At 41.4% G+C, this 18352-nt stretch overlaps 1 protein-coding gene across 4 annotated transcripts in view; it reads left to right on the top strand.

Annotated features, from left to right (window-relative positions):
* The window catches only part of UTP25 (UTP25 small subunit processome component), a 31594-nt gene extending 20633 nt beyond the window's left edge, over positions 1 to 10961 (top strand). For all 4 annotated transcript variants that reach the window (XM_003410284.4, XM_064273243.1, XM_023548405.2 and 1 more), the window contains one exon: positions 10596 to 10961. In XM_003410284.4, coding sequence (XP_003410332.1) covers positions 10596 to 10839 — 244 coding nt within the window. In that variant the 3' untranslated portion in view covers positions 10840 to 10961. The remainder of the gene's footprint in view (positions 1 to 10595) is intronic.
* Positions 10962 to 18352: the final 7391 nt, after the last annotated feature.

The raw sequence follows: 18352 nt of genomic DNA, 5'->3' as shown, positions 1-18352 counted from the left end.
TATCTTTCTGCTGCTTCTCCCTTTTATATCTCAAAAGAAATTGACTGGTAGATTGAGTCCTACCTCATTAATATAACTGCCTGTAATGGAAACCCTGGTGGCGTAGTGGTTAAGAACTATGGCTGCTAACCAAAAGGTCAGCAGTTCAAATCCACGAGGCGCTCCTTGGAAACCCTATGGGGCAGTTCTGCTCTGTCCTATAGGGTTGCTATGAGTCGAAATCGACTCAATGGCAACAGGTGTGTTTTTTTTTTTTGTTGTTGTTTGTTTATTCCCACCTCATTAACGTTATAGAATTTATAACACATAGGAAAATTGGAGCGGATGATGAAATACTGGGAATCCCACACAATACTGGGAATCCCACACAATACTGGGAATCATGGCCTAGCCAAGTTGACACACATTTTTTGGGGACATAATTCAATCCATAACAGCCAAGAACATCCTTGTACATGTATTTTGATGGCACAGTTGCCTAATTATTTCCTTAGGATAAATTTTGAGAGGAAAACTTTTTAGCTCAAAGGCTGTATACAACCAAAAATACAATATATATCGCCACTTATTTGTTCCTTCTCACCTTCCCTGTATCTTTTTCCAAAAAATACGCATAATAATTCACGCTCCGTTGGCACTGTATGAGAAGGACCCATTTTTGCAAAACCTCCCAGGTCACATTCTTGCCAGTAACGTGGTGGTCAAGAATACTTTATTGTTTTAATGTCCTTTTTCTTTCTCAACTGTGTTTTTCATAACTTTGGGAATGCAGAGGAATGCAGAGGCTGAGGGAAAGCCCAGAAATGGGTATACCCCCTCTTCTGTCGGGTCACTAGTGTAGAGGGTGAGTCATTCGAGTCACATGTTGGGTTCAGTTTGCATTTTGTCACTGTAGTTACCTTCTGTACATCACAGACTCCAAAGTCCCCTAGCAGACGGTGGGTTTAGTGTGTGGCCTAGGTGCTGATTTCTTCTCAGCTCTCAGCAAGCCCTGTACACCTGTGCCTTATAGGAGGGTCTCCACACTCTTGTTCCTCCCCCAGCACCAGGCTGCTCTTGCTTGTTACTCCTTACTAGGCTTGAGGTGGAGATTGGGGGCTGCCCTTTTGGTCCAGTTTAGGCAGGCCCTGTTCATTCTGGGCTTCGGAGGTGGGGCTTTTTCAGAGTTTCTTCCCCCTCACCTCCTCCCTGGCAGCCAAACTCAACCTTGTATCTGTGGGGGTCTTGGTGTGAAAGCATTTCCTGCCCCTCGCCCAGCATTGGCAGATCTCTGCTCATATCAGTGAAGGATCTTTGGCTGAGGGTTTACTGCCCCTTTCCCAGGGGCAGACGGCTCTTGTTTTTGACTGGGTACAAGTCTCATGGCGTGAGGGGTGAGGGGTTTACTGTTCTCCCTTAGGGGTAGGTGGCTTTTGCTTCTGCTCACCCCCTCCCACTAGCAGTTTACCTTTGCCAGGAATCAGGGGGATGGGCATTTCTGCCGCTCTGTCTGTGGCCTCAGGTTTCGCTTCATCTAAGAGATGGTTAGGGAAGTAGGGGGGGGTTCATGCCTCTGTACTACCGAGGAGGGCTCGCTCGGGACTTCTGTCTTTCCTCCATCTTCTCCACAGCTGCCGGTGGAGGCCCCTGGAAAAGAGCTTGTGAGTAAATGTGAACTGCAGACTGTCCAGGACTCCCAGGGATTCTCAGCTGTCATGCTAGCCCACACTTGCCCTTTAAGAATTTGTTAAACGTGTAGCTCTCTGCTTCCTGCCCACTTTTTGGGTACCTACCTACTTCCTTCCATGCTCTGCTAAATGTGATGTAGCAGAGGCTTGCAACCCTCTGGAATTCAGCCAGCTGTAGGCTGAAGCTGGCTCACATTGGCATACAAAATGGGTTGTGTGTCTCTTCCCAACCCTGTTGCTCAGCAGGACCACATTGGTAGCTTGACACTGGCCATGGTAGGAGTATTTACACCACAGAAATTGGCAAATGCTTCAAATCCGCAGCCCTTCTTTCCTGCCGAGAACAAGTTTTTTTTTTGTTTTTTTTTAATAACTTTTGTTAAACTTCAAGTGAACATTTACAAATCCAATCAGTCTGTCACATATAAGTTTACATACATCTCACTCCCTACTCCCACTTACTCTCCCCCTCTTGAGTCAGCCCTTTCAGTCTCTCCTTTCTTGACAATTTTGCCTGCTTCCCTCTCTCTCTATCCTCCCATCCCCCCTCCAGACAAGAGTTGCCAACACAATCTCAAGTGTCCACCTGATATAATTAGCTCACTCTTCATCAGCATCTCTCTCCCACCCGCTGACCAGTCCCTTTCATGTCTGATGAGTTGTCTTCGGGGATGGTTCCTGTCCTGTGTCAACAGAAGGTCTGGGGAGCATGGCCGCCGGGATTACTCTAGTCTCAGTCAGACCATTAAGTTTGGTCTTTTTATGAGAATTTGGGGTCTGCATCCCACTGATCTCCTGCTCCCTCAGGGGTCCTCTGCTGTGCTCCCTGTCAGGGCAGTCATCGATTGTGGCCGGGCACCACCTAGTTCTTCTGGTCTCCGGATGATGTAGGTCTCTGGTTCATGTGGCCCTTTCTGTCTCTTGGGCTCTTAGTTGTCGTGTGGCCTTGGTGTTCTTCATTTTCCTTTGCTCCAGGTGGGTTGAGACCAATTGCTGCATCTTAGATGGCCACTTGTTAGCATTTAAGACCCCAGACACCACATTTCAAAGTGGGATGCAGGATGATTTCATAAAAGAATTATTTTGCCAATTGACTTAGAAGTCCCCTCAAACCATGTTCCCCAGACCCCCGCGCTTGCTCCGCTGACCTTTGAAGCATTCATTTTATCCCGGAAACTTCTTTGCTTTTGGTCCAGTCCAATTGAGCTGACCTTCCATGTATTGAGTGTTGTCTTTCCCTTCACCTAAAGCAGTTCTTATCTACTGATTAATCAATAAAAAACCCTCTCCCACCCTCCCTCCCTCCCCCCCTCGTAACCACAAAAGTATGTGTTCTTCTCAGGTTTACTATTTCTCAAGATCTTATAATAGTGGTCTTATACAATATTTGTCCTTTTGCCTCAGACTCATTTGGCTCAGCATAATGCCTTCCAGGTTCCTCCATGTTATGAAATGTTTCAGAGATTCGTCACTGTTCTTTATCGATGCGTAGTATTCCATTGTGTGAATATACCACAATTTATTTACCCATTCATCTGTTGATGGACATCTTGGTTGCTTCCAACTTTTTGCTATTGTAAACAGAGCTGCAATAAACATGGGTGTGCATGTATCTGTTTGTATGAAGGCTCTTGTATCTCTAGGGTATATTCCTAGGAGTGGGATTTCTGGGTTTTATGGTAGTTCTATTTCTAACTGTTTAAGATAACGCCAGATAGATTTCCAAAGTGATTGTACCATTTTACATTCCCACCAGCAGTGTATGAGAGTTCCAATCTCTCTGCAGCCTCTCCAACATTTATTATTTTGTGTTTTTTGGATTAATGCCAGCCTTGCTGGTGTGAGATGGAATCTCATGGTAGTTTTAATTTGCATTTCTCTAATGGCTAATGATCGAGAGCATTTTCTCATGTATCTGTTGGCTGCCTGAATATCTTCTTTAGTGAAATGTGTGTTCATATCCTTTGCCCACTTCTTGATTGGGTTGTTTGTCTTTTTGTGGTTGAGTTTTGACAGAATCATGTAGATTTTAGAGATCAGGCACTGGTCGGAGATGTCATAGCTGAAAATTCTTTCCCAATCTGTAGGTGGTCTTTTTACTCTTTTGGTGAAGTCTTTAGATGAGCATAGGTGTTTGATTTTTAGGAGCTCCCAGTTATCGGGTTTCTCTTCATCATTTTTGGTATTGTTTTGTATTCTGTTTATACCTTGTATTAGGGCTCCTAGGGTTGTCCCAATTTTTTCTTCCATGATCTTTATCGTTTTAGTCTTTATGTTTAGGTCTTTGATCCACTTGGAGTTAGTTTTTGTGCATGGTGTGAGGTATGGGTCCTGTTTCATTTTTTTGCAAATGGATATCCAGTTACGCCAGCACCATTTGTTAAAAAGGTTATCTTTTCCCCAGTTAATTGCCACTGGTCCTTTGTCAAATATCAGCTGCTCATACGTGGATGGATCTATGTCTGGGTTCTCAATTCTGTTCCATTGGTCTATGTGTCTGTTGTACCAATACCAGGCTGTTTTGACTACTGTGGCTGTATAATAGGTTCTGAAGTCAGGTAAGGTGAGGCCTCCCACTTTCTTCTTCTTTTTCAGTAGTGCTTTGCTTATCCGGGGCTTCTTTCCCTTCCGTATGAAATTGGTGATTTGTTTCTCTATCCCCTTAAAATATGACATTGGAATTTGGATCGGAAGTGCGTTAAATGTATAGATGGCTTTTGGTAGAATAGACATTTTTACTATGTTAAGTCTTCCTATCCATGAGCAAGGTATGTTTTTCCACTTAAGTATGTCCTTTTGAATTTCTTGTAGTAGAGCTTTGTAGTTTTCTTTGTATAGGTCTTTTACATCTTTGGTAAGATTTATTCCTAAGTATCTTATCTTCTTGGGGGCTACTGTGAATGGTATTGATTTGGTTATTTCCTCTTCGGTGTTCTTTTTGTTGATGTAGAGGAATCCAAGTGATTTTTGTATGTTTATTGTATAACCTGAGACTCTGCCAAACTCTTCTATTAGTTTCAGTAGTTTTCTGGAGGATTCCTTAGGGTTTTCTGTGTATAAGATCATGTCATCTGCAAATAGTGATAACTTTACTTCTTCCTTGCCAATCCGGATACCTTTTATTTCTTTGTCTAGCCTAATTGCCCTGGCTAAGACTCCCAACACGATGTTGAATAAGAGCGGTGATAAAGGGCATCCTTGTCTGGTTCCCGTTCTCAAGGGAAATGCTTTCAGGTTCTCTCCATTTAGAGTGATATTGGCTGTTGGCTTTGCATAGATGCCCTTTATTATGTTGAGGAATTTTCCTTCAATTCCTACTTTGGTAAGAGTTTTTATCATGAATGGGTGTTGGACTTTGTCAAATGCCTTTTCTGCATCAATTGATAAGATCATGTGGTTTTTGTCTTTTGTTTTATTTATGTGATGGATTACATTAATGGTTTTTCTGATATTAAACCAGCCTTGCATACCTGGTATAAATCCCACTTGATCAGGGTGAATTATTTTTTTGATGTGTTGTTGGATTCTATTGGCTAGAATTTTGTTGAGGATTTTTGCATCAATGTTCATGAGGGATATAGGTCTGTAATTTTCTTTTTTTGTAATGTCTTTACCTGGTTTTGGTATCAGGGAGATGGTGGCTTCATAGAATGAGTTGGGTAGTATTCCGTCATTTTCTATGCTTTGGAATACCTTTAGTAGTAGTGGTGTTAACTCTTCTCTGAAAGTTTGGTAGAACTCTGCAGTGAAGCCATCCGGGCCAGGGCTTTTTTTTGTTGGGAGTTTTTTGATTACCGTTTCAATCTCTTTTTTTGTTATGGGTCTATTTAGTTGTTCTACTTCTGAATGTGTTAGTTTAGGTAGGTAGTGTTTTTCCAAGAATTCATCCATTTCTTCTAGGTTTTCAAATTTGTTAGAGTACAATTTTTCATAATAATCTGAAATGATTCTTTTAATTTCATTTGGTTCTGTTGTGATGTGGTCCTTCTCATTTCTTATTTGGGTTATTTGTTTCCTTTCCTGTATTTCTTTAGTTAGTCTAGCCAATGGTTTATCAATTTTGTTAATTTTTTCAAAGAACCAGCTTTTGGCTTTGTTAATTCTTTCGATTGTTTTTCTGTTCTCTAATTCATTTAGTTCAGCTCTAATTTTTATTATTTGTTTTCTTCTGGTGCCTGATGGATTCTTTTGTTGCTCAGTTTCTATTTGTTCAAGTTGTCGGGACAGTTCTCTGATTTTGGCTCTTTCTTCTTTTTGTATATGTGCATTTATTGATATAAATTGGCCTCTGAGCACTGCTTTTGCTGTGTCCCAGAGGTTTTGATAGGAAGTATTTTCATTCTCGTTGCTTCCTATGAATTTCCTTATTCCCTCCTTAATGTCTTCTATAACCCAGTCTTTTTTCAGGAGGGTATTGTTCATTTTCCAAGTATTTGATTTCTTTTCCCTAGTTTTTCTGTTATTGATCTCTAGTTTTATTGTCTTGTGGTCTGAGAAGATGCTTTGTAATATTTCGATGTTTTGGACTCTGCAAAGGTTTGTTTTATGACCTAATATGTGGTCTATTCTAGAGAATGTTCCATGTGCGCTAGAAAAAAAAGTGTATTTTGCAGCAGTTGGGTGGAGAGTTCTGTATAAGTCAATGAGGTCAAGTTGGTTGATTGTTGTAATTAGATCTTCCGTGTCTCTGTTGAGCTTCTTACTGGATGTCCTGTCCTTCTCCGAAAGTGGTGTGTTGAAGTCTCCTACTGTAATTGTGGAGGTATCTATCTCGCTTTTCAATTCTGTTAAAATTTCATTTATGTATCTTGCAGCCCTGTCATTGGGTGCGTAAATATTTAATATGGTTATGTCTTCCTGATCAATTGTCCCTTTTATCATTATATAGTGTCCTTCTTTATCCTTTGTGGTGGATTTAAGTCTAAAGTCTATTTTGTCAGAAATTAATATTGCTACTCCTTTTCTTTTTTGCTTATTGTTTGCTTGATATACTTTTTTCCATCCTTTGAGTTTTAGTTTGTTTGTGTCTCTGAGTCTAAGGTGTGTCTCTTGTAGGCAGCATATAGATGGATCGTGTTTCTTTATCCAGTCTGTGACTCTCTGTCTCTTTATTGGTGCATTTAGTCCATTTACATTCAGGGTAATTATAGATAAATAAGTTTTTAGTGCTGTCATTTTGATGCCTTTTTATGTGTGTTGTTGACAATTTCATTTTTCCACATACTTTTTTGTGCTGAGGCGTTTTTCTTAGTAAATTGTGAGATCCTCATTTTCATAGTGGTAGACTTTATGTTAGTTGAGTCGTTACGTTTTTCTTGGTTTTTATCTTGAGTTATAGAGTTGTTATACCTTTTTGTGGTTACCTTATTATTTACCCCTATTTTTCTAAGTAAAAACCTAACTTGTATTGTTCTATATCGCCTTGTATCGCTCTCCATATGGCAGTTCAATGCCTCCTGTATTTAGTCCCTCTTTTTGATTATTGTGATCTTTTACCTATTGACTTCCATGATTCCCTGTTATGTGTATTTTTATTTATTTTTTTAAATTAATCTTAATTTGTTTGTTTTTGTGATTTCCCTATTTGAGTTGATATCAGGACGTTCTGTTTTGTGACCTTGTGTTGTGCTGATATCTGATATTATTGGTTCTCTGACCAAACAATATCCTTTAGTATTTCTTGTAGCTTTGGTTTGGTTTTTGCAAATTCTCTAAACATGTGTTTGTCTGTAAATATCTTAATTTCGCCTTCGTATTTCAGAGAGAGTTTTGCTGGATATATGATCCTTGGCTGGCAGTTTTTCTCCTTCAGTGCTCTGTATATGTCGTCCCATTCCCTTCTTGCCTGCATGGTTTCTGCTGAGTAGTCAGAACATATTCTTATTGATTCTCCCTTGAAGGAAACCTTTCTTTTCTCCCTGGCTGCTTTTAAAATTTTCTGTTTATCTTTGGTTTTGGTGAGTTTGATGATAATATGTCTTGGTGTTTTTCTTTTTGGATCAATCTTAAATGGGGTTCGATGAGCATCTTGGATAGCTATCCTTTTGTCTTTCTTGTTGTCAGGGAAGTTTTGTGTCAGGAGTTCTTCAACTATTTTCTCTGTGTTTTCTGTCCCCCCTCCCTGTTCTGGGACTCCAATCACCCGCAGGTTATCCTTCTTGATAGAGTCCCACATGATTCTTAGGGTTTCTTCATTTTTTTTAATTCTTTTATCCGATTTTTTTTCAGCTATGTTGGTGTTGATTCCCTGGTCCTCCAGATGTCCCAGTCTGCATTCTAATTGCTCGAGTCTGCTCCTCTGACTTCCTAGTGCGTTGTCTAATTCTGTTATTTTATTGTTAATCTTTTGGATTTCTACATGTTGTCTCTCTATGGATTCTTGCAACTTATTAATTTTTCCACTATGTTCTTGAATAATCTTTTTGAGTTCTTCAACAGTTTTATCAGTGTGTTCCTTGGCCTTTTCTGCAGTTATCCTAATTTCATTTGTGATATCATTAAGCATTCTGTAAATTAGTTTTTTATATTCTGTATCTGATAATTCCAAGATTGTATCTTCATTTGGGAAAGGTTTTGATTCTTTTGTTTGAGGGGTTGGAGAAGCTGTCATGGTCTGCTTCTTTAAGTGGTTTGATATGGATTGTTGTCTCCGAGCCATCACTGGGAAACTAGTTTTTCCAGAAAATCCACTAAAAAAAAATGCAGTCAGATCCCTATCAGAGTTCTCCCTCTGGCTCAGGCTATTCAGATGTTAATGAAGCCACCTGGGGAGGGTGGGGGAGGGAACAGAGAGATAGGAGAGTAGCACCTCAGAATATAGCCAGAGTTGCTTGTCTTGCTTGGAGTGACTATTATATCTGAGATTCCCGCGGGCGCGTCGCCTATGTGTGCTGGCTGTGTGGAGATTGCCCCCGGGGGGTCTGGCCCGCTGGAGTCACGGTCAGATCCTCCGCTTCCAGCCCCACGCCCAGCGTCAAGGCTCCCCTACTGGGATGGTACACTCTCGTCTCCAAAATCAGTCGCTGCCTCCTGGGGACTTCTCGTCCCTCCAGCTGCGTGGCCGTGCCGCCCCGAGAACCAGTTGAGCCTCCTCCCAGGGTTAGTTCAGATGGGTGGAGCAGGTCCCTGTGCTTGTGCCGTGACCGAGTGTCCCGGCTGGGACGCTGTTCTCCCCGCTCCAATACCAGTCGCTGCCTCCCGGGGACTTCTACCGGCTGTGTCCCACGCTGCCCGCGCGACCCGGCTGGTCCCCTTCCCGGGGTTAGTTCAGGGGGGTGGAGCAACTCTCCGTGTTTATGGCATACCTGCGTCCAGTCCAAATCCCTGCGGGACGGTTCCCCGGCTCGGATGCTGCTCTTTCTGCTCCAAGACCAGCCACTGCCTCCCGGGGACTTCTCCTACTGGCTGCGTCCCACGCCGCCCGTGGAACCGGCTGGTCCCCCTCCCGGGGTTAGTTCAGGAGGGTGGAGCAGGTCTCTGTGCTTGTGCCGTACCTGACTGGTACGGTGGCTCCAGGCTCTGGAAACAATCGCTGCTTCCCCGTATTAGTTCGTTCTCCGTCTCTAAATCTGTGTTTGTTGTTCAGGGTTCGTAGATTGTTATGTATGTGATCGATTCACTTGTTTTTCCATGTCTTTGTTGTAAGAGGGATCCGAGGTAGCGTCTGCCTAGTCCGCCATCTTGGCTCCCGAGAACAAGTTTTTAAACACACATCAGCACTGAGTTCAGTTTACTGGTTTTTTGCTCATGACATCAGTTCTTTGGGCTCAAGAAAAGGAGTGCTTTTGTAGTTATCTGTTTTTTCTTGTTGTTAGTATGGGAATGATAATCTCTTGAATTTTCTACATACTAAGCAGAAGCAGATCTCCTAATGGGGTTATTTTTTTAGTTTGTTTTGATAAATTATGAAGTCAAATAGTTTATTCAAGTGAATTAGAATTCCTGCTTATGGAGAGGTGATGTTGAAAGATGAACCAAGTAATGGATTGCAGTTATTATAGTTTAGGAGAAGAGGGTCTCTAGAGAAATCCAGATGAGCTGTGAGATAGAAAGATAAGATAAGCTTGTCCTCTGTGAACAGAATAGAATCCCCAAGGGATCTAACATTGGCAGTGTATGAGATAGTCTAACAGGAAAAGTCAGAGCCTCGTGGATGTAGAAATCTTGTTACGGAGTACCATAGGGTACACTTGACCTCAACCCCACCCATATGGCGAGGCCCTAGGGTCTGCACCCCTTTCCCACCATAGGCAGCAGTGTGTAGCTAGAAAGAGGTGGAAATGCAGAAGCCGTTGAAACTAATTGCTTTCCTGTAGTGCTGAATGGGTCCTCAGGCAGGATTTTGTAAATGGATGAACTTGGGACATCTGTTGTGGAGTTAACATGTCCATAGTGACAAGAAAAGACTAGTAGGAATGCATTTACAGTTTATGTCTACTGTTCTTCCATATCACACCTCAGCCTACCCGGGGTAAGCTCAAGAAATGCAAATGTATCTCATCATCTTAAGCCGAACATTTAGGAAAACAAATAAGTTGACACAAAAATCAGCCCTTCAGGCTGAAGGTAGAATGTTGCTGTTGGGTGCTGTTCTGTTGATTTTTGACTCAAAGCAACCCCGTGGGACAGAGTAGAACTGCCCCATAGGGTTTTCTTGGCTGTAATCCTTAAGGAAGAAAATCGTCAGGTCTTTTTCCTGTGGAGCCACTGGGAGAGCTTGAACCACCAACCTTTCAGCTGAGCACTAAACTGTTGCACCACCAGGGCTTCTTAGAATATCCTTTGGCTTATCTGTTATTTGTGCTATCATTTTCTTCCATTAGCATGAAGCAGCCAGCGTGAACTCAGCCCCCATAGAACTCTTAGGTAGCTTTTCCACAGAATCATTTCTCAAGTGGATATATCTCTTCCTCTCTCCCAATCCAACAGGTATACAATAAAAGGCATTAGGAACCTGATTTTCTATGAACTGCCAACATATCCCCACTTCTATAGTGAAATCTGTAACATGCTGAAAGCCACCAATAGAGGAGAGGAAGCCACGTGGACCTGCACTGTTCTCTACTCCAAGTACGATGCCCAGAGACTAGCTGCCGTTGTCGGTGTGGAGCGGGCCGCACAGATGCTGCAGTCCAAGAAGAGCATCCACCTCTTTATTACTGGAGAAAAATGAGATGTTATTGGACTGGAAATAGCATTTGGCATGATACATAATGCTTGATTCTGTGCCATTTGGACCCGGTTCTGATTACTAATATAAGACAGGGATTGACACAAGAAAAGGGCATCTGGCAACCTCAGTGTTACCTGATACTTCTTTCTTCTCAGGTCATGTGTTCCTGAAAAGTTCAATGTAAACCACATTTTGGTCAATCACATCTTTCAAGGTCAAGAAGGGGCTAGAAGAACCCTAAGAAGTTAACAGAAGAAACTTCTATTTGTGAATCTTTTTGTGAGCCATAAATTTTTAATTATGATTTGACATCTCTGACACTTTCTTAAAATAGGGCGTACACATCATTGGTTATGAGACTGGTTATGAGAAACTGGAATACTTCTTGCTGCTGAATATCATCTTAATTTTGGATCACAGCAGGTTTTGCAAAATTGTTTTTTCAGCAGCCAAGCTTTTTTTTTAAAAAACCTTGAATACTTTAATACAACCTTTAAAAATACATTCACTCACTGATTAGTGATAATAATTATGATAGCAATGTGATAGTAGTAGAAAATGTTTTAATTTAGTTTAAAACACACTTATAATCACATTTTAGTTTCTGCCCTAACATTTGAAGAAATAATTTTGTTCAGACACTGTACGTCCATCTTCAACAGTTTCCAACATTACTACAGCCATTTTTTGAATCATATAACAGATAACAGTGAAGAGGAAGTTGTTTTAAATGTAGCACTTTAAAAACATTTTTATTTTGAAACATTCTCACACATATGGAAAAAATTACAAATACAGGAACAAAGACCTTTCTTCTTCCTGAACCATTTGAGAACTGCTGACCTGATGGGCCTATCACCCTCAAGTCCTTTAGCGTGTATTTTCTATAAACAGGGGTATTCTCCTACATAACCACAATAAACCATCAAAGTCAGGAAATTGCCATCGCCAGCTTATTACCATGTGATCTTTGGACTCCAACCCAATTCTGCCAAACGTCCATGTAACAAAAGGAAGTGGTTCAGAATTACGTATTGCTCCTGTTGTCATGTCTCTTAGTCTCTTGTATTGTGGAACAGCACTTCAGTTTTCATTTGCTTTTAAGACCAGGTCACTGTGAAGATTAAAGGCCAGTTATTTTGTAAGATGATGTTTCCTTGTGATTAGATTCAGATTATGCATCTTGGGCAGGAACGTCACAGAAGTGATCCTGTGTCCTTCTCGGTGCATCTCATCAGGTGGCACAGGCTTTCAATTTGTCCCATTACTGATGGTAGTTTTGAGCAGTTGCTTAAGGTATATGCCAGGCTTCTCCACTATAAAGTTATTCTCTGTGCTTTCATTTATTAATTTATGTCAGTATGAATTCATAGTCTCCTTTTTAATTTAATGGGTTATAATCCATGACTATCAGAGAACCTACAGATTAGGAAAAAAATTTTGGCTACAACCTATCTGAGAAGGGCCTAATCTCTAAAATTTATAGAAAACATCAACACTTAAACAACAACAGAAAAAAGACAATGCAGTTGAAAAGTGGGCAAAGGAAATGAATACCAAAGAAGATATTTAGGCTGCTAACAAACATATGAAGAAATGCTTGTAACCATTACCAGTCAAACCCATTGATCCATAGCTATTGAGTCGATTTTGACTCATAGTAACCCTACAGGACAGAGTACAACTGCCCCATAGGGTTTCCAAGGAGTGCCTGTTGGATCCCAGCCGCTGACCTTTTGGTTAGCAGCCATACCTCTTAACCACTATGGCACCAGGGTTTCCCATTAGCAGTTAGAGAGATGCAAATCAAAAGTACAGTGAGGTACCATCTTACACTGAAATTACTGGCACAAATTAAAAAACAGAATAACAAATTATAGTGAGGTTGTGGGGAGATTGGAACTCTTACACACTTCTAGTGGGAATGTGAAATGGTACAACCACTATGGAAAATGATGTAGTGCTTCCTCAAAAAGCTAGAAGTAGAAATACCATATGATCCAATGATTCCACTCCCAGGTATATACCCTAAAGAAATGAGTCGTGACACTAATAGACATTTGCACACCCATGTTCATGGCAGCATTATTCACAGTAGCAAAAAGGTGAAAACGATCTGAGTGACCATCAACAGATGAATGAATTAAACCATGTGGTATACATGCACAGGGAAACCCTGATGGTGTAGTGGTTAAGTGCTACAGCTGCTAACCAAAGGATCAGCAGTTTGAATCTGCCAGGTGCTCCTTGGGAACTCTATGGTGTGGTTCTACTCTATCTTTTAGGGTCACTATGAGTTGGAATTGACCCGATGGCACTGGGTTTGGTTTCAGTTTGGACATATGCACGATGGAATACTACACAACGATAAAGAATAATGACGAATCCACTAAACATCTCACAACATGGTTGAATTTGGAGGACATTATGATGAATGAAGTAAGTCAGCCACAGAAGGACTAATACTGTATGAGACCCCATTATCAAGTAACAACAAAAGGTTTACACACAGAAGGAAAAAATTCTTTGATGGTTTCCAGGAATGGGAGGGGGAGGGAGGGAAGGAAAACTACCAAATAGTAGATACATGTTAATATTGGTGAAGGGAAAGGTAATACACAATATGGGAGAAGTCAGCACAACATGACCAAGTTAAGAGAGGACACTGAGGAACATAGAAATAAAGGACAGCTATGGTAACTACTGTAGCATAGACAATCCAACAATAGTACCAACAAATAATTTATGAATGAATACATAGATACGCCAAGAGACGTGGGAAGGTGTAAGGGAGCACACCCACTGGTAGATACAGCAGTGGTGGTGGGAATCTCTAAATATATGACTGTAAGTACTCCTTATATATTAATGTAGACAATGGAGGACACAGAGTCACAGTCAGGGAAACTTCTTAGAGATAACTAAACATCTTAATGGAATGAAGTGCCCAGGCTTGAAGGCAAAGGACCATAGACTCGAGGGGTATGTATATCATTTAGCACAACATAGTTCATAAAGACGTTGTACATCCTGCTTTGGTGAGTAATGTCTGGGGTCTTAAAAGCTTATGAGCAGCCATCTAAGATACAACTATTGGTCTCATCCAGTCTGGAGCAAAGGAGAGAAAAAAAAAAAAAGACTTGAGGGGTGGGGCCAAGGTGGCAGAGTAGTCAGATGCTTCCTGTGGTCCCTCTTACAACAAAGACCCAGAAAAAAAACGAGTGAATTGATTATGACAATCTGGGAGCCCTGAACATCAAAGGCAAAGTTGAGGAATTGGACTGAGCAGCAGGGGAGGGAGAGATGGTTCAGAAGCAGCAGGGAGTTGCCAGACCTGACGCAGCAGGAACTGGCACCCTGCGGGCCAGGTTGGCTGTGTGCGGTGAGGCACGCAATGGCACTCAGGATGCATTCTCCACATCGGGAGAGACGAAGTGGTGGAAAGCTGACTTAAACCTCCAGAACCAGTGAAAAGCAGTCCTTAGTCATCAAAAGATAAGTACATGCATCTAACCTACCGTGCGGATCAAAAAAACACCAGTTTGGGTAAAACCTTTCTCCCATTTACCTGCCTCCTACCCACTCTGCACCGGGTACTGGGCTGGCTTCAGAGATTGCTGTGTCCCCTGGGCCAGGAGTAAGACCTGACATGCACCCTGAGCCATTCTCCCAGCCTCGGGGAGGGAAAAAGTTAACAAACAGGAAAAATAATCTGCCAGCTCCCCTAAGCTGGGAACTCAGGGCAGGCACAGCTCCTTTGCTTAGGCACAGGCTTTAGGGGTCCATGGACTTTCAATGCCTTTCACCACTGCATAGACTTGTGTGGGCCCATTTCAACAGCGTATGCCCTCATTAGCATAGTACAACAGGATATATATCTGAAGCCCAGTTTCAACTGTATCAGCTATATGGTGGAGTGGCAGGTTCATGACATTTGACACCGCACTGCCCATTAAGCAGGGTCCTCACCTACCCACATCTGGGGACTGGTGGCTCCATCCATGCAACCTAGCATGCATGACCGGGGTCCAAGAATTAGTGGGTCCTCCCAATCCTTACAGCTAAGAGCATAGGGTGCCCATAGTCCGGCTATGAAACCCACCTACTATGCGCTCTTGGAAACAGGGACATGCTTTCCTCCCAGACACTTAGGGGCAGCCGTCAGCCCCCTGCCCTGCCCAGAGCTTGACCCCCAACTGCAGCCAGATACTTGTGCCTATGCCAATCACCCCTGCCGGTCTAAGACTGTGGATGAGAGCCTGCATCACACACTTGGTGACTGACTTCCTGGACACCTGAGCTGAATCTGTATAAGAAAAGTAAACGGACACCTGGGGTCACATACCTAGTAGCAGATCTAACCATCTGGTGACAGGACATGAGAGCTTCAAAGGCAACAATAATCAAACTAGCTCACATGAGCAACCTATTTGGGCATACCAAAACCAAATTAGGACACAATGGACAAACAAATATAACTTATTGCTAGCTCATAGACAACAGTCAATAGCAAACCACATGAAGGGGCAGATTATGATGGCTTCAGCAAGTTCCCAAAACAAAGAATCAAGGACTCTTCCAGAGCAAGAGAATTTCTTGGAATTACCAGAGGTAGAATACAAAAGATTACAGAACTCTTCAAGGCATCAGAAAGGAGATCAGGCAAAATACAGAACAAGCCAAGGAACACACAGACAAAGCAACAGGAAATTAAGACTATAGAAGAGAATAGTAGAAAACTTGCCAGGCTGCAAGAATTCATAGACAGCAAACAGAAATCCAGAAGATTAACAATAAAATTACAGAATTACACAATGCAATAGAAAGTCAGAGGAGCAAAATTGAGGCATTAAATGTTAGAATTAGTGAGATTGAAGATAAAGCACTTGACAGCAACTAATTTGAGGGAAAATCAGTTAAATGAATTTAAAAAAAAAATGAAGAAATACTAAGAATTATGTGGGACTCTATCAAGAGGAATAACCTACGCATACTTGGAGTACCAGAATGGAGGTGGGGGATGATAACACAAAATACAGACAGAATTGTTGAAGATTTGTTGGCAGAAAACTTCCCTGATATCGTGAAAGATGAGAAGATATCTATACAAGATGCTCATTGAATCCCACACAGATCCCAAAAGAAAGTAACTACTACATAATCAAACTTGCCAAAACCAAAGATAGAGAATTTTAAGAGCAACCAGGAATAAATGAAAAGTTATCTACAAAGGAGAGTTAATAAGACTAAGCTCTGACTAAGCAAAAACCATAAATGACAGTAGCATTCCAGCCGCAGTTTCCTCAGAGAGAGACAGCCGCACAGCCTACTCACACCTTCAGAACCAAAGAAGAACGGTACTCTCGGCAAAAGCTAAATACTTGCGTATATTTTACCACGCCCCCAGCTCCCAACCCAGCTTCAGTGGCTGTCGATTTCCCTGAGCCTGAAATACAGCCTGCTGAGTGTCCTGAGCCATTCTCCCAGCCTTGGAGAAGAAATAAATTCACAATTGGGGGAAAAGGTAGTCTGCCAGCCCCACTAACCTGGGGAGCTCAGGACAGAAGTGGCTCCTGTCCAGGCACAAACGGTCCATGGACATTGAATAACTTCCCCCACTGCATGGACCTGTGTGGGCCTATTTCAGAATAGGCCCTTGTTTGCAGACTGCAACTGTTTCAGCTGTGTGGTGGAGAGGGGTGTGTTTAATGTTTGACACCACTTTGCATATTAAACAGGGTCACACCTATCCACATCAGGGGCCTATGGACTGGTGGCTCCACCCATGTCACCCAGGCACCCATGACAGGGGTCCAAGGATAACTAGTATCTCCCAGTCCTTACAACCAAGAAAAGTGAATGGACTCCTAGGCTGATATACCTGATAATAGCTCTAGCCATCTGGTGACAGGATGTTAGAGCTTCAAGCTAGCTCACTCAAGCAACCTATTTGAGCATATTGAAACAAAACAAAGCAAGAAGCTAGGATACAGTAAGCAAACAAAATATACTAATACAATAAATTATAGATGGCTCAGAGAAAACAGTCAATATCAAATCACATAAAGAAGCAGACCATGATTGTTTGAACAAGATTAATATACAGAATACTTCAAGACATCAGGAAGGAGATCAGGCAATACACAGAACAAGCCAAGGAACACACACATAAAACAGTTGAAGAAATTAAAAAGGTTATTCAAGAACATAATGAAAAATTTAATAAGATGCAAGAATCCATAGAGAGACAGCAATCACAAATTCAGAAGTTTAACAATAAAATTACAGAATTAGACACCTCAATGGAAAGTCAGAGGAGCAGAATTGAGGAACTGGAAGGCAGAATTAGTGAGATTGAAAATAATACACCTGGCACCAATATATTTGAAGAAAAATCAGATAAAAGAATTAAAAAAAGTGAAGAAACCCTAAGAATCATCAGGGACTCTATGAAGAGAAATAACCTACAAATGATTGGAGTTCCAGAAACAGGGAGGGATAACAGATAATACAGAAGAAATTGTTGAAGATTTGTTGGCAGAAATCTTCCCTGGTATTGTAAAAGATGAGAAGATATCTATCCAAGATGCTTATCGAACTCCACATAAGGTAGATCTTAAAAGAAAGTCACCAGGATATATTATAATCAAACTTGCCAAAAGCCAAAGATAAAGAATTTTAATAATGGCTAGGGATAAACAAGGGGAAACCCTGGTGGTGTAGTGGTTAAGTGCTATGGCTGCAAATCAAAGGGTCGGCAGTTCAGATCCGCCAGGCGCTCCTTGGAAACTCTATGGGGCAGTTCTACTCTGTCCTATTGGGTTGCTATGATATGAGTTGGAATCGACTCGACGGCAGTGGGTTTGGTTTTGTTTTGTTTTTCGTTTAGGGATAAACAAAAAGTCACCTACAAAGGAGAGTCAATAAGAATAAGCCTGGACTACTCAGCAGAAACCATGCACTATAGAAGGCAGTGGGATGACTTATGTAAAGCATTGAAGAAAAAAAATTGCCAGCCAAGAATCATATATCCAGCAAAACCGTCTCTAAAATATGAAGGCGAAATTAGGATATTTCTAGATAAACAGACATTTAGGGAATTCGTGAAAACCAAACCAAAACTACAAGAAATACTAAAGAGTGTTCTCTGGTTAGAAAATCAATAATGTCAGATATTAACCCAAGACTAGAACACAGGACAGAGCAACCAGATGTCAGCCCAGAAAGGGAAATCACAAAACTAAAGATAAAAAAAAAAACAAAACACTCAAAACAGCGATGTCATTATGTAAAAGAAGACAACATTAAGACAATAAAGAGAGACTAAGAAATGTAGTCATAGATCTTTCATATGGAGAGGAAGACAAGGCAATATAAAGAAATAAAAGTTAGGTTTAAACTTAGAAAAATAGGGGTGAATATTTAGGAAACCACAAAGGAGACTAACAATCCTACTCATCAAAATGAAATACAAGAAAAAAAAGAGACTCAGAACAACAACGAATAAGAGGAA

The sequence above is a fragment of the Loxodonta africana genome, chromosome 20, assembly GCF_030014295.1.
Source record: "Loxodonta africana isolate mLoxAfr1 chromosome 20, mLoxAfr1.hap2, whole genome shotgun sequence".
Taxonomy (NCBI): Eukaryota; Metazoa; Chordata; class Mammalia; order Proboscidea; family Elephantidae; genus Loxodonta; species Loxodonta africana.
The sequence above is the reverse complement of the archived record's forward strand: the minus strand, read 5'-3'. Positions and strand labels throughout refer to the sequence as shown.